General features: G+C 41.1%; 2 protein-coding genes across 4 annotated transcripts in view; one reads left to right on the top strand and one right to left on the bottom strand.

Annotated features, from left to right (window-relative positions):
• LOC134225836 (protein sax-3) overlaps positions 1-15,817 on the bottom strand; it is a 979,605-nt gene that overhangs the window by 225,409 nt on the left and 738,379 nt on the right. The gene's annotated exons all lie outside the window — the stretch shown is intronic.
• LOC134221741 (uncharacterized) lies at positions 2,471-3,905 on the top strand. Its single transcript, XM_062700929.1, has 3 exons — positions 2,471-2,728; positions 2,789-2,886; positions 2,953-3,905. The coding sequence occupies exons 1-3, from the start codon at positions 2,605-2,607 to the stop codon at positions 3,319-3,321; spliced, it is 591 nt and encodes a 196-aa protein (XP_062556913.1). The 5' UTR covers positions 2,471-2,604; the 3' UTR covers positions 3,322-3,905.

The raw sequence follows: 15,817 nt of genomic DNA, 5'->3' as shown, positions 1-15,817 counted from the left end.
TGGGAATCTTATCCAGCTTTGTTCAACATGGTCTTGCTTTTTAGCCGCGCATCTTATCGCACGGCTAAGGAAGGCCCCAAAATATCATATAGCATATTTACCCTTAAAAATTAGTGGCCAATGTATCTAGATGCTGCGTAAGTATCTTTCATTGAATCTGTGTTACAAAACCATGATATTTGATGTATTGCTAGATAGCTTTCAAAACCACCTAACAATATCCACTTACCTGTGGCGAAGCCACGGGGGGAGTTTTGGAAGAGACAAAATTTTTGGAAGACCCTCCGGGAATCTCCGAAAGTAGCCAATGTGGTCAGACGTTCTGCAAGTGTCTTCTATTGTATTTGCGTTGCTAAATCATGAAGTTCGAGGTGTCGCAAGCTGGTTTTAAGAAACATTCAAAGAGTGACCACTTCCTTGGGGCACCAGGTTCCAAGAGAACCTCCGGAAGAGGCCAAAGTGTTCAGATGCTCTGCAAAGGTCTTCTATTGTATATTTGTTGTAAAACCATGAAGTTTGATGTGTCGCAAGCTGGGATTCAGAACATCTAAAAAAGTGACCACTTCTCTGGGGGAACCATAGTCCCGGAACATCTGTAACCGGATTTTTGATGTCCAAACGTGCAGTTTCTATTCCCACTATTGCAAAATGATGAATAAAAACGATTGCATCATTATTGAGAGCATTTACTACTGGTTATCTACGATTAAAAGGAAGTTGACCTTTTTTGACCCCATTTGACCCAGGGGACCCCCTCGATAAAACCGTACCCAAGGACCCAATCACCAAATCAATACACCTACACAAAAATATAGGGTTTAATGCATCTTTCCTCCAAATTTCATGCAAATCGGTCGAAAAACAAGAGAACGGTGGATTTTACAATTTGAAATCGTAGCCCGGGCCGAAACGGGTTAAGAGCTCCGCACAATTGATACGTTTGCGTACGTTTCGACAGTTCTCCTATTCTCACATTCACGTATGTTGTATGTTGATGTCGGTTATGATCGAGTATGGTACGAGTGTGATGAAAAAGGAACTGATTCGTAATTGGATCGTGGCGAAGATGTGTTGCTTGATCTGTTTCGCTCAGTACAGATGGGCGGGTGGCAAAAGTATTTGCTATCTTCTTGGTGGTGAAATTTGACATCAGCGATTTCCTTGTCGTGCTTGTCGACTATAGATAGTACTACCGTTTCTTATAGGATCGTGCTTCGTGTGATCGTGTTTGGGTCGATTTATAACATTATATGCATTCTGTGAAAAGTATTTTGGAGAAATGGTACATTCTACGAGATGTCGCACCGCGGGAGAGAAAAAAAACTATGGTAGATTTTCCGCCAAGGGTGCTGGAAATGCAAAGAGCCAATATTCCATCATGATCTGATTTTCTAAGCTGATTATTTGATGTTTCCTTCAATACCGCGTAGGGTTCAAATGTGTGTTTTTGTATACTCAGTTATAATCTCGGAACGATATCTCGTATTTCTAATCATAAACGCAAGTCATTCCAGCTTTATTTGCATTAAAACGCAAACATCAATAATCGCCTAACAGCCCCCATCAATTCCAAATATGGTAAACTTTTCTCACACCTAAAATACCCACTGTCCAGCGTCCGATCGATCGATCGCACGGCGATGATCCACCGTTACATACTAATTCGAACATAGTCTCAGCTGTTATAGCAGCAGCTCACTGGGTCGGTTGGTGAATCATATCGGCTCGCAGTCATTGTTGCTGTCGCTCACCTGAGCGCCCGATATCGAAGCCACACTGACACTGGTTCTGCTGGGTGGGTAAATCCACCAACAGTACCAACAAGATCTGGTCGCTGCAGCTTAATCGCAGCACCAGCACCCGAGCAAGAAGAGGTGACTGATTGTTATCATTGTTATCATATCGTTCCTAATCATTTTTTGTATCCAATGTTTTTCATAATATGTAATCTTTCTTTTTTTTCTAGGAAAACTTGCATGACGGATATTTTGCAATACGTATGTATATATATGCAAAAATTAAAAATTAAAATGAAAAGAACCTTCTCGACTTGTTGGATATTTATTGAGGTTTGGTTTAAAAACGTTTTGATTTAGCACATAATCATTGAATTATATTGTATGCAAGATTAAAATTAAAGAATTTAGTACGGGCTGATAGATCGACGTTCTTCTACAGGAAAATTAGTGCACAATTAATTGAAAATTTGTTATTCCTCGTATTGCACGGATTTTGTAATTTATGTTTGGTCCCGTTTAAGTTCCGACTGGTGAAAGCATTTCGAGACTAGTTTATTCAATGACCAAACTCTGCCTCATGGAACAAATTTTGAACGGAACAATATATCTCCATCCGCTCGGGACAACGAACGAACTCGCAGCTTCAGGGTTTTGTTTGGAATTAAGAATTACGCAAAGTACCCGCGCCTCCCGATACAATCTTTTATATATCTGATTCGGTGGTGACGATTTGTCATCACTAGTCAATCTCGGCTCAGCTGAGTAGGTTGTGTTTACCTAAACGGGTTTGGTGCTGGACGGTGGAAGGTGGTTTTTCGATAGTGAGCGAGTGCGTGAGCGTTAGAAATTGTGGAAGCGCGAAGAAATGGGTGTCCTGAAAGGATTCGTCAAGTTCAACGGCTATACGGTGGCCGTCACGTGCATCAACTACTCGCTGACGCGAGTACTGGAGTCGAATTTAGAAGGGAAAATAGTGGAAAACTTTTCCTGTAAGTTGTGAATCGTAGAATCGCATTACTCCAGGACTAACGAGGATCTTTCTATTTTAGGGCTGAAAACTTTTCTAGCGACTGCGAGTCAACCGTCATCGATTTCATACATGGGACTTCTAATAGCAAGCATTACGCTATTCCTCGGCATTTTCTGGGTAGGTAGCAACACTCCTTGGAGGCATTTTGCTGATCCCCTCTAATATGTGATCTCACCCCCGCAGGAATGCAAAGCCCTAATGATCCCATTCATCATCGCCTACATGGAAGTTCTGTACGAGGAGACCGGAGGGACCTTTAAAATGGCGAAGGTGTGGGAGGTGATATTCACGTTCTACGCGGCAATCAGTCTGGTGATGCTGTTCTCGATGGGAATCTGTACCTGCTTCCGCAGTAAGGACGATCGAGGCAAACAGAAGCAGAGCTCCTGGATATCTCAGTGCTGTTGGACGTTCTGGTGCTGTCGATGCTGTAGACGGGGCCGCGAAATTCACCCGACGCTGGACGCCCACTCGCACTGTTCCTGTGAGACCCTAAACATTCGAACGGCCGGCCCGGACGATAAGCATTATCATCGGGTGATCTTCGTGTAGGCGGATTCGGGCGATGACGGCTCCGGCGATGACGTTGGACTTTAATGGAACAGTATTTTTTATTTGTTAATCAGCGCGATGACCAAAGAGTTGATGCCAATGAAACATGAGCGGTTGCAAGGTTCATGACACGCAACCATGGCTCTCGGAGCAGGATTTGATCATCGAACGATGAACCAGCGATCTTGGGCGGATCCTGGTATGACGAAAACGATTATCTTACTTAAACGAGCGGTGGTACCACCACCATATAAATAATTAGGCGAATGAGACGAAGGAATGTGAGTGAGTGGAACTGCAATCAAGTGAATTGAGGAATTAGTCTCTCGTGCAATTTGAACAAGCAACGTATTAAAGAAAGTACTTAGCAAACCGTGATAGTGAAAATATTTTAGTTATTAAGTGAACCACAATAGGGGCAGACAATTGATTTCTGTGAAATCTAGTCCTTTAGGAATAAAATGAGTGCCTATTTACAAATTTAGATAGTTGAACAATCTTCTTATGTGCCTCAATATTTACAAACATGGTGAAATTTGTTATCTACTATTTAGAAAGACTCAAATAAACAACTCATTTTTCTTTCAAAGAAACAATTGAAAATGTATTTCCAAAAATCCCCCCTCCCCGAAATGCAATTAATTAATTAGTCACAGAGTTTCAATGATAGGAATTAACCGAGAAAGGTTATCATTCCCCATGACTCACGGTGGTGCTAAAACTTGCATCCATACGTTTTGTTACAAATGCAGTCAGTAGTGGTTACAGTCACCTGAGGACAGGTGTGAAATTATTCCTAGCTCCTGGGGCCTAGCAATAGAGCAGAGCTGCCTGACTGTCACATTTACGGAATGACAATTAGGTTTTGTCGCTCGTTGTCGGGTGAGGAATTCGTGTTGTTTTGATTTATATTCGGTAGTTTGGACGGGGAAGTGGAGGCGCGCGTGATTGATGGCTGGCTGGCAGTGATTAAGTGCGAGATGCTTCTCAAGATGAATGACTATAATTACGAATCGATGATGGGGGAAGATACAGATTGATTTTCTAGAACAGTTTAAAGCTGGATTGAGTGTTTTTCATTGGTGTATTTTGAAGATGATTGAATTGGAACGAAATCAATCGGGCGAGGATTAAAATAGGAGACACCCAACCAGCGGATGACAGATTTTGACACAGTTTTGTTTAAGAACCTTGCCGAACCTATATACAAATTTTGACAATTCGCCCAACATTGATTGTATTATAATCGTACGATTATGGTTTAGTTTAATTAAAAAGCATACGAATGCGTTAAATGGTAACTAGGCTTAGAAACCTCGCATGATAACTGTGGAAGTGCTCTAAGTTGGTTATGCCATGCCAATAAGAAGAAGAAGATAAAAGGCTTATTTTTTTATTAGAACCTTACCAAAGCTGTATATACCAAGATTGTTATACAATTGTGAGATTTGTTTTTCAGGTGTATAAAACACAAAAACAGTTCATCGCAAGGAAGCAATTAGTAAGGGAAATGACAGCTTTCCCAAATAGTTCGAAATGTACCCCAAGGAGCAGTCGTTTTAATTAGCGCCACTCCATTGGAGGCGGCTCCCAACAACGGCTCTTCTACCATTCTTCCCGTCCTTCAGACTTCGCACAAAAGTAACGCCAACACGTCCAAAATTTCGCCAGATAAGGAAGCTTTCTACTCTCCACAACCGAAGACTTTAAGCAAAGATATAGAATCTTTGGCTAAAATCACCCATTCCGATTTCGGAATCGGGTTCAGGGTCTGCAATACCCCTAAAAGAAGTCTCACCAATACATCCCCTGAACCAAAAGGCCCCAGAAATACCACAAAAACCCAGCGTGTCAATAACAAAAACGGTGGCGGACCTTCCGCCAAACCTTAACCATCTTTTCAACGAGTACCCAAACACATTACGCGCTATAGCCTCTCACGTGCCAAAAACGAACCACACTACTGCAACATCTGTGCCGTTTTCTGATCCAGATAGTCGTGGCTCTTTAGGACCGGAAGCCATACCCCAACCGGAACCTTTGGACCGACCACAGCGTCCGGGGAAGGGCTCAACTGGGGAATACTTCCCGGCGCCCGGGGATGGACAAAAGAGGGACGCACTTTCCCCTTGCGAGCCAACTGTCAAGCGCAAAGCTTCAAGCCGCTGCATCTCCGGAGGACTCCGAGGGAGCCTAGCGTTTCTCGTTAAGCGTGCTCGGGATGCATTATTTCTCCCCGATGGACGACGTGGGAGACGTATCCAACCGAACAACAATTAAAACTGGAGAAGCTAACTTTTCCGGGCGCCCTGAAAATCTGATTTCAAATGGGTTTCGGCCGCTTTTTGGGCACCCCGTGGACACCAACCTGGACAACAAGTCCCATCAGACCAAACACTCCGACGTGGGTTATAAGTCCTACAACTTCCAGCAATTCGGCCCACCCAAGTAACAATGATTGCTGAATAGTGAGAGCAATAGATGAACAATGGTTGGTTAATGGTGTCAATAGCTGAATAAGATGATAGTTGATTATCAAGTCGAACAATAGCTTATTGAGTATATACAATTTTTCGTGTTCAGTTTATCATCGTATGCTGAATATGATACTCAATAGAAGATCATTCATCTGCTTCACCACTTTTTATCCAGCCTGTCTGTAGTATTCAATGGTGAGCGCAAGGAATCTTTTAAGCGACCATTGAATATAATAAAAAGCCAATAATAAGAGAGTAAGCTTGCGTGGATCTTAATAAATCTATAAAATGGACGAAAAATCTTATAAAATATTCAAAAAAATGGTACTTTTTCCCGAATTCTGAAAAAAAAGACATAAGAAATGTGAGAAAATTTTGAAGAGCATGCTTTATAGAAATAATGAAAGAGATTTTGTCCTCCCCGATCACTCACGATGGACTGGAAATATGTTGAAGAAACTACATTATCGAAAGGTAATCTTTTGGAGGTTTTGTGAATGATAAAATATCACTAGACCAATTTTTATTTGATTATTTAAAAGGCAACAACAGTATTCCTGATGACTATTGTAAATTTTGCAATGAAGCACACGCAGTGTAAATATCACATGCTGAAGCCGTTTCACACAAAATTTCGTTATAATCAACCCAAAGGCGAAAATGTTGCAATTTGATTCCGTACACCCCAAAACTGTACGCTCCCGAGAAGCCATTCCGTCGACGCATTGTTTGTACAAGAACTTCTGAAACACAGAATCTACTAAAAGGGGAACAGTCGTTTGGTCGGAAGCCATTTGGCCGAATTCCACTAGGCCAAATGCCACTAGGCCTAACAAACCATTAGGTCGAAACCCATCTGGCCGAAAGTCATATGGCCGAAAGGGTCATTAGGCCGAAAATGCCATTTGGCCGAAATGGTCATTCGGCTGAAAGGGTCATTTGGCTGACATGGTAATTTGGTCGAAAGGATCATTTGGCCGAAAGGTCACTTGGCCCAGACGTCTCACTACTCACTTCGCACTACTCGCTTTTTATAGCGAGAAGTGAGAAATGAGGAGTGAGAATTGAGACCTCCCACTTCTCACTCTTAATTTCTCACTTCTTGCTGTGAAAAGTGAGTAGTGCGAAGTGGGTAGTGAGACGTCTCACTACTCATTTTGCGCTTCTCCTTTTTTACAGTGGGAAGAGAAAAATGAAGAGAGAGCAGTGAGGCCTCACTCTTCTCATTCCTAATTTCTCACTTTTCAAATTACTTATTCGGCCAAATGTCTTATTCGGCTAAGTGACCTTTCGGCCAAATGACACTTTTGGCCAAATTACCCTTTCGGCCAAATTACCCTTTCAGCCAAATTACCAAATGAAGATAAACGCATCCCTGCAATCTAAAAATAAGCGCTTCTTTAACCTGAATTAAGCATCCTGAAGAACGTTGAATCTACTTATGGCTGAATAAAATCACCAAAGTTAGGTGTTTAAGAGCTGAACAAACAATCGTAGTTCTTATGTACAGATTCAACCCAACGCATCACCTGTTTTCCCCCCTGACCAGCACAACACAAGTGGTACATCAAACGATTCGCCCCTACTTTCCAATAGTGCGGACCATTCGGACGCTTGCTCCCTTCCCTACCCCCACTCTTTCGCCGAAGGCCATTCTCTGTCTTCAATGGAACATCAACGGCTTCGGGAACAACCTGCCCGGGTTGGTTCGAATATCCGGCATTCGGTGGTCCTTCGGGATATTCCGTACGATATACTTCATTTCAGAAGATCTTCGTCAAGTCCGTCGAGTCAGCCTGGAAGCGGTCGAAGTCCGTCTCCAAGGTAGCGTGGTAAATCTCTATTTACCCTGTGACTCTCTACTAGGCATCGAGGGAAAGGTATGCGATATCATAAACACCTTCCCTGCCCCTATCCTCCTCATGGGGGATAAGAACGCGAATCATCCAGCCTAGGATGACCCCAGGTGTGATCCCGTGTTAGGGGCTGTCACGTGGACAGTTTAGGGGGAGGGGGAGTATGTCAATTGTCCACGGTCCATACAAATTTTTGAAAATTTATATGAGCAAATGTCCACGCGGGGAGGGGGCATATAAATCTGATCAAAACTGGTCCACGTGGTATATGGACAGCCCCTTATCACTTTTCTCGAATCTTTCAAGAACGCGGACCTAGTAGCTCTTAAAAATGATTCGCCTACCTTATCTAATGGCAAGTCGGCCACGTGACTGCAGTCCAGTGTCCAGTGGCACTGTCCACCGACCTATTTGGGAGCAAACATTTCCCGATATCGGTCACTGTCCACGCCTCGCCACGGACATCACCCGGAGACCAAGATGGCGCTACGATGCTGCTGACTGGGAGGCATATGACCACCATTTTTGACACAAATTTGAACAGAACACACCCACAACTTTACCCGAATTCATCAAAACCGTCCTCGAAGCCGCCGTCACCTTCATATCACAAACTAGCACTCGGCCAGGACGAAAGGCTATGCGTTGGTGGTCGGACGATACGCGTCGTGAGGTAAAGGCGAGAAGGAATGCCCTGCGAGCGCTAGCGGAGACTTCCAGCCGGTCATCCTAAAAAGGTAAACGCCCTCCAGGATGACAAAGAAGAGCACTATGAATGCAGGTCAGTGATTCGAGGCAAAAATAAAACAGTGAGAGGATTTTCTAGACTCGGTCACGCTCTTAGTGGTGAGTGACGATCCTAGCCCAACATCCATAGCGACACACCTGACGTAGCATCTCCGATCCTCCTGAAGTAGCCAACGTTCTCGGGGAATATTTTGCCAGTTTAGTCCCCGTCAACAATTATCCAGCTGAGTTTCAGCGGACCATCACCAGCAACTTTAGAGTTTCCCTTAATTCACAAAACGCCTTCAATTTTTTCAATTATCCGTTTTCCGCTCCTGAGTTGTTCTTCACCCTATCAAGGAGCAACGGGAAATCGTCAGGTTCTGATGGGATTGGTTATCCCATGATCAAAAACCTTCCTCCCTCCGCTAAAATCCGTTTTCTTTAGTTGATCAACCAAGCATGATCGGGTCAAATCTTTCCGGACGAGTGGCGAAAAAGTCTCGTTGTACCCATCTCCAAGAACAACATTTCCTTCCGAGATGTCACAAAATACCGTCCTATTTCACTGAACTCTTGTATCTCCAAGGTTGGGGAGCGACAGGTTCGGGTTTTTTTCCAACACGCGTTCTGCCCGGGATACGGCACGGGCACTTATTTCGGATATCAGGGAGATGTACTGCAGAATACCTACAACGACGGCAAGCATGTGGATCTAGTATCCTTGGACATATCCAAGTCCTTCAACAATTAAAAGAGTGGGGATTTTTGGGCAACCTCCTTGCCTTTATCCAGAATTTCATCACAGGACGCTCTTTTCATGTTATGATTGTCAATCATAGTTCCAGGACCTTTCCAGAGAAAACGTGATTTCCACAGGGCTCCGTTCCAGCCGTCCCGTTACCTACATCTATGTATACGCAGATGACATTCTGCTGGTTGTTGTTGGTGCCACATCCGGTCGTACACGGATTAATGCACTATCCGCTGCAAGTGCTGTCCTCCGTTGCACTCTGGGGATTTTCAAAAGCAAAAGGCTCGAAATTCAATTACTCCAGCTGACGCTGCAAAATTTCCAGAAAGTAGATGTTTCCTGAAGGGAAAAAGTGAGATAAATCGATTGCGCGGGGTTTCGTGCTGGTCAGACCACTTCAAAGTGCCCATTTTGCCCAAATTCCCCTAAAAATCACAACATTTCTACTATGCCTCGAACTGACGCTGATATTTTTTCAATAATTATAAGTTTCCTGTAGGGAAAAAGTGTGATAAATCGAATGCGAGGGGTTTCGTGCTGGTCAGACCACTTTGAAGTGCCCATTTTGCCCTAATTCCCCTGAAAGCACAATATTTCTGCTACGCCTCAAACTGACGCTGATATTTTTAAAATAATTATAAGTTTCCTGAAGGGAAAAAGTGTGATAAATCAATTGCGAGGGGTTTCGTGCTGGTCAGATCACTTTGAAGTGCCCATTTTGCCCAAATTCCCCAAAAAATCACAATATTTTTACTATGCCTCGAACAGACGCTGATATTTTTTCAATAATTATAAGTTTCTTAAAGGGAAAAAGTGTGATAAATCGAATGCGAGGGGTTTCGTGCTGGTCAGACCACTTTAAAGTGCCCATTTTGCCCTAATTCCCATGAAATCATAATATTTGTACTGTGCCTCGAACTGACGCTGAACTTTTTTCAATAATTATAAGTTTCCTGTAAGGAAAACGTGTGATAAATCGATTTCTAGGGGTTTCGTGCTGGTCAGATCACTTTAAAGTGCCCATTTTGCCCAGATTCCCCTAAAAATCACAATATTTTTACTATGCCTCGAACTGACGCTGATATTTTTTCAATAATTATAAGTTTCCTGTAGGGAAAAAGTGTGATAAATCGAATGCGAGAGGATTCGTGCTGGTCAGACCACTTTGAAGTGCCCATTTTGCCCTTTTTCCCCTGAAATCACAACATTTCTGCTACGCCTCAAACTGACGATGATATTCTTTAAATAATTATAAGTTTTATGAAGGGAAAAAGTGTGATAAATCAATTACGAGGGGTTTCGTGCTGGTCAGATCACTTTGAAGTGCCCATTTTGCCCAATTTCCCCTAAAAATCACAATATTTTCACTATGCCTCGAACTGACGCTGATATTTTTTCAATAATTATAAGTTTCTTAAAGAGAAAAAAGTGTGATAAATCGAATGCGAGGGGTTTCGTGCTGGTCAGACCACTTTAAAGTGCCCATTTTGCCCTAATTCCCCTAAAAATCACAATATTTCTACTATGCTTCGAACTGACGCTGATATTTTTTCAATAATTATAAGTTTCTTAAAGGGAAAAAGTGTGATAAATCGAATGCGAGGGGTTTCGTGCTGGTCAGACCACTTTGAAGTGCCCATTTTGCCCTAATTCCCATGAAATCATAATATTTGTACTGTGCCTCGAACTGACGCTGATATTTTTTCAATAATTATAAGTTTCCTGTAGGAAAAACGTGTGATAAATCGATTTCTAGGGGTCTCGTGCTGGTCAGATCACTTTAAAGTGCCCATTTTGCCCAGATTCCCCTAAAAATCACAATATTTTTACTATGCTCTGAACTGACGCTGATATTTTTTCAATAATTATAAGTTTCCTGTAGGGAAAAAGTGTGATAAATCAATTGCGAGGGGTTTCGTGCTGGTCAGATCACTTTGAAGTGCCCATTTTGCCCAAATTCCCCTAAAAATCACAACATTTCTACTATGCTTCGAACTGACGCTGATATTTTTTCAATAATTATAAGTTTCTTAAAGGGAAAAAGTGTGATAAATCGAATGCGAGGGGTTTCGTGCTGGTCAGACCACTTTAAAGTGCCCATTTTGCCCTAATTCCCATGAAATCATAATATTTGTACTGTGCCTCGAACTGACGCTGAACTTTTTTCAATAATTATAAGTTTCCTGTAAGAAAAACGTGTGATAAATCGATTTCTAGGGGTTTTGTGCTGGTCAGATCACTTTAAAGTGCCCATTTTGCCCAGATTACCCTAAAAATCACAATATTTTTACTATGCCTCGAACTGACGCTGATATTTTTTCAATAATTATAAGTTTCCTGTAGGGAAAAGTGTGATAAATCGAATGCGAGAGGATTCGTGCTGGTCAGAACACTTTGAAGTGCCCATTTTGCCCTTTTTCCCCTGAAATCACAACATTTCTGCTACGCCTCAAACTGACGCTAATATTCTTTAAATAATTACAAGTTTCATGAAGGGAAAAAGTGTGATAAGGGGTTTCGTGCTGGTCAGATCACTTAAAAGTGCCCATTTTGCCCAAATTCCCCTAAAAATCACAATATTTCTACTATGCCTTAAACTGACGCTGATATTTCTTCAATAAATATATGTTTCATGAAGAGAAAAATTGCGCTAAATCGATTGCGGGTGGTATCGTGCTGATCAGACCTCTTTTAAGTGCCCATTTTGCCGATATTTCCTTTAAAATCGATATTTCCGCTATGCCTCGAACTGACGCTGATATTTCTTTAATTAATATATGTTTCCTGAAGGTAAAAAGTGCGATTATTCGATTGAGTGGGATTTCGTGCTGATCAGACCACTTTGAAGTGTCCATTTTGCACAATTCTCTTGAAAATCACAATATTTTTCCTTTACCTTGAAGTGACGCTGATATTTTCTCAACAAAAATGTTACGAAATGTTTCGGAAAAGAAAATAAAATTCAATGAAGAACATTCTTCAGGAGGTAGAAACATATTGTTCAAACACACTTTGTCTTGTGCGATTCTTTCTTCAAAGGATGCATTTTCCCGGCATATGGAAAAGGAAGATATGAATCCCTTTTATTCAAATGCTTCTAAAGTAATTTTTTTTAACTAGAATCAATGTTAATCAATTTGATTCCTTCTTTCAATTGATGTATTTTCATGGTTTATGACAAAGGAAGATAATAATAAGAAGATATAAGATATATTTGATTCCTTCTTTTAATTCGTGTAGTCGCTTGGTTTAAGGCAAGTCAAGCATTTGCCCAACAGAAGGCAAGAGGGAATATAATTTTTGCTATTCTCGTGCAACAAAGTTGTACCGAAATGCTATCATTTCACTCCAATATCGAACTTTTTATAGAAAGCTCAGAGAACAGAGACCCATAATGTTATATACCAATCGACTCAGCTCGACGAACTGAGTAAGTGTCTGTTTGTCCGTGTGTATGTGTGTGTGCGTGTAAATTCACATACTAATTCTAAATCGATTCTCTTACATCAAGTTACAGAGAATAAAGCGTAGTTTATCACTATTGAATTTTATAACGATTGCGCATTCCAAAAAATCTAAATATTAAAATTGTTATGAAACATAGTAATTAAGTTATAGCATGTCATAAAATTCCTTGAAGTATCAACCCATGCAAGCTCTTCTACTCGATTTAGTACACGACTTTACTGCCGTCATACGCACATTTGTCACATGTTTGCTTGGATTTCCTATATACATGAGACAGTTATGCGTATAACAGCAGTTTAGTATGTACAACAATTGAAACGCAAGCTTTGATTGCATGCAAGTTACGACGCATAACACCAGAACGTTTCTGCAGCTTTCTGATATAATAAAAAATCTCGCATAAAACGCGCACGCTAATAATACTTTACTTAGTGATTTTAAAATTAATGTCACAAATAATTAAGAATTTCAACGAATTTTCCGATAATGCATTTGATTGTTTGATTGGGTTGTTTAATAATGCACGAGAAAGGCAATCACTGCTAGGTGGATCAATCTGGATTTTTTTTCTTTGAATTCAGTCATTCGTTCGGTTTAAGGCAAGGGGATATATGATCCCTTCTTTGAGGGATGCATTTACCTGGCGGAAGGCAAGAAAGAATATGATTCTTATTTTAAATTCACATTTTCTCGGTTTAAGGTTTAAGAAATGTTGTGATTTTTAGGGGAATTTGGGCAAAATGGGCACTTCAAAGTGATCTGACCAGCACGAAACCCCTCGCAATTGATTTATCACACTTTTTCGCTTCAGGAAACTTATAATTATTGAAAAAATATCAGCGTCAGTTCGAAGCATAGTAGAAATGTTGTGATTTTTAGGGGAATTTGGGCAAAATGGGCACTTTTAAGTGATCTGACCAGCACGAAACCCCTCGCAATTGATTTATCACACTTTTTCGCTTCAGGAAACTTATAATTATTGAAAAAATATCAGCGTCAGTTCGAGGCATAGTAAAAATATTGTGATTTTTAGGGGAAATTGGGCAAAATGGGCACTTCAAAGGGATCTGACCAGCACGAAACCCCTCGTAATTGATTTATCACACTTTTTCCCTTCATGAAACTTATAATTATTCAAAGAATATCAGCGTCTGTTTGAGGCGTAGCAGAAATGTTGTGATTTCAGGGGAAATAGGGCAAAATGAGCACTTCAAAGTGTTCTGACCAGCACGAAACCTCTCGCATTCAATTTATCACACTTTTTCCCTACAGGAAACTTATAATTATTGAAAAAGTATCAGCGTCAGTTCGAGGCATAGTAAAAATATTTTGATTTTTAGGGTAATCTGGGCAAAATGGGCACTTTAAAGTGATCAGACCAGCACAAAAACCCTAGAAATCGATTTATCACACGTTATCCCTACAGGAAACTTATAATTATTGAAAAAATATCAGCGTCAGTTCGAGGCACAGTACAAATATTATAATTTCAGGGGAATTAGGGCAAAATGGGCACTTTAAAGTGGTCTGACCAGCACGAAACCCCTCGCATTCGATTTATCACACTTTTTCCCTTTAAAAAACTTATAATTATTGAAAAAATATCAGCGTCAGTTCGAGGCATAGTAAAGTGTTGTGATTTTAGAATTTGGGAAAATGGGCACTTCAAAGTGATCTGACCAGCACGAAACTCCTCGCAATCGATTTATCACACTTTTTCGCTTCAGGAAACTTATAATTATTGAAAAAATATCAGCGTCAGTTCGAGGCGTAGTAGAAATGTTGTGATTTTTAGGGGAATTTGGGCAAAATGGGCACTTCAAAGTGATCTGACCAGCACGAAACCCCTCGCAATCGATTTATCACGCTTTTTCGCTTCAGGAAACTTATAATTATTGAAAAAATATCAGCGTCAGTTCGAGGCATAGTAGAAATATTGTGATATCAAGGGAATTTGGGCAAAATGGGCACTTCAAAGTGGTCTGACCAGCACGAAACCCCTCTCTATCGATCTATCACACTTTTTCCTTTCAGGAAACTTAGAATTATTGAAGAAATATCAACGTCAGCTCAAGGCATAGTAGAAATATTGTGATTTTTAGGGGAATTTGGGCAAAATGGGCACTTTAAAGTTGTCTGACCAGCACGAAACCCCGCGCAATCGATTTATCGCACTTTTTCCCTTCAGGAAACATCTACTTTTTGGAAATTTTGCAGCGTCAGCTGAAGTAATTGAATTTCGAGCCTTTTGCTTTTGAAAATCCCCAGTGTGCGTTGGGCCAACTCGATAGGCTTCAGCATGACAATCATCAAAAGCGTATGAGGGCATTAAGTTGGGGAACCAGTCCATCCCAACAAAAAAAAAATAGTGGAAGTTCTTTATCGACCGGAGCTATACGTTCCTTTCGCACTTCCTCGAAGTCAACGCCACCGTGCAGTGGCGGCAATCTGCCGCAAAGTCACCTCATTCGCCACACCCACCTCCGAAAAATGCAAAATACCCAGCGCCGTAGCGTGTGGTTGGCCAGGTTGGCCCCCGCCAAGGGCGCCAGGCCTTTAGGGGGCGCCGAAATCCAGAATTGAACTATAGGAAATGATGACAAATCTCATCAAGATTTTTTTTACGCGGTTGGATGGATACCACTTGAATTTTCTTCGATTTGTTTGTAATTTGTTTGGTGAGGGTAATTCATTGTTTTATTGATGCTGAGGGTCTCAATCGGCTAAAATCAAACGGTGTAAAAAACCTTGATAAATTCTCTAATTTATCGGTTCAAAGTGTTTCAGATTCGAGCTTTTAACAGACATTTTCCTCGGGGACTACATCCGCAATCAACCGTTTGACTTATTTTCGAAAGGACTTTTTTCGTCAATATACAGGTAACAGAACGTAGGCTCAGGGAGCATCTTCATTGACTACTTTTTATATTTTACTTGATGAAAAAGAAAGTGAAAATATAAAGGAACAGGAAATATAAATTGAAAGAAGATTGGAACAAGTTTATGGGGAAGAAGCCCTAGATGAGGACTTCAACACGCCAAGGGCAAAACATAGAGTAGACTTTAAAAACGCGTATATTTTTTGTTCATGATTAAGAAATCTAAGCCGTTTTCAAGTAATAGATACTCGGATGTAGTGATAGGGAGTTTGTTTTAATTTGAGAAAAATTCGGACCATAACGATCGCATTTGATCCTGTGAAATTTTCGATTCAT

The sequence above is a fragment of the Armigeres subalbatus genome, chromosome 3 (assembly GCF_024139115.2).
Source record: "Armigeres subalbatus isolate Guangzhou_Male chromosome 3, GZ_Asu_2, whole genome shotgun sequence".
Taxonomy (NCBI): domain Eukaryota; kingdom Metazoa; phylum Arthropoda; class Insecta; order Diptera; family Culicidae; genus Armigeres; species Armigeres subalbatus.
Note: the sequence above shows the minus strand (reverse complement) of the source record. Positions and strands in the feature narration are given on the sequence as shown.

Coding starts and splice junctions, on each gene's coding strand:
- LOC134221741 (XM_062700929.1), top strand. CDS start 2,605: ATGGGTGTCCTGAAAGGATTCGTCAAGTTCAACGGCTATACGGTGGCC. Junction 2,729..2,788: donor AATAGTGGAAAACTTTTCCT/GTAAGTTGTGAA, acceptor TTTCTATTTTAG/GGCTGAAAACTTTTCTAGCG. Junction 2,887..2,952: donor TATTCCTCGGCATTTTCTGG/GTAGGTAGCAAC, acceptor TCACCCCCGCAG/GAATGCAAAGCCCTAATGAT.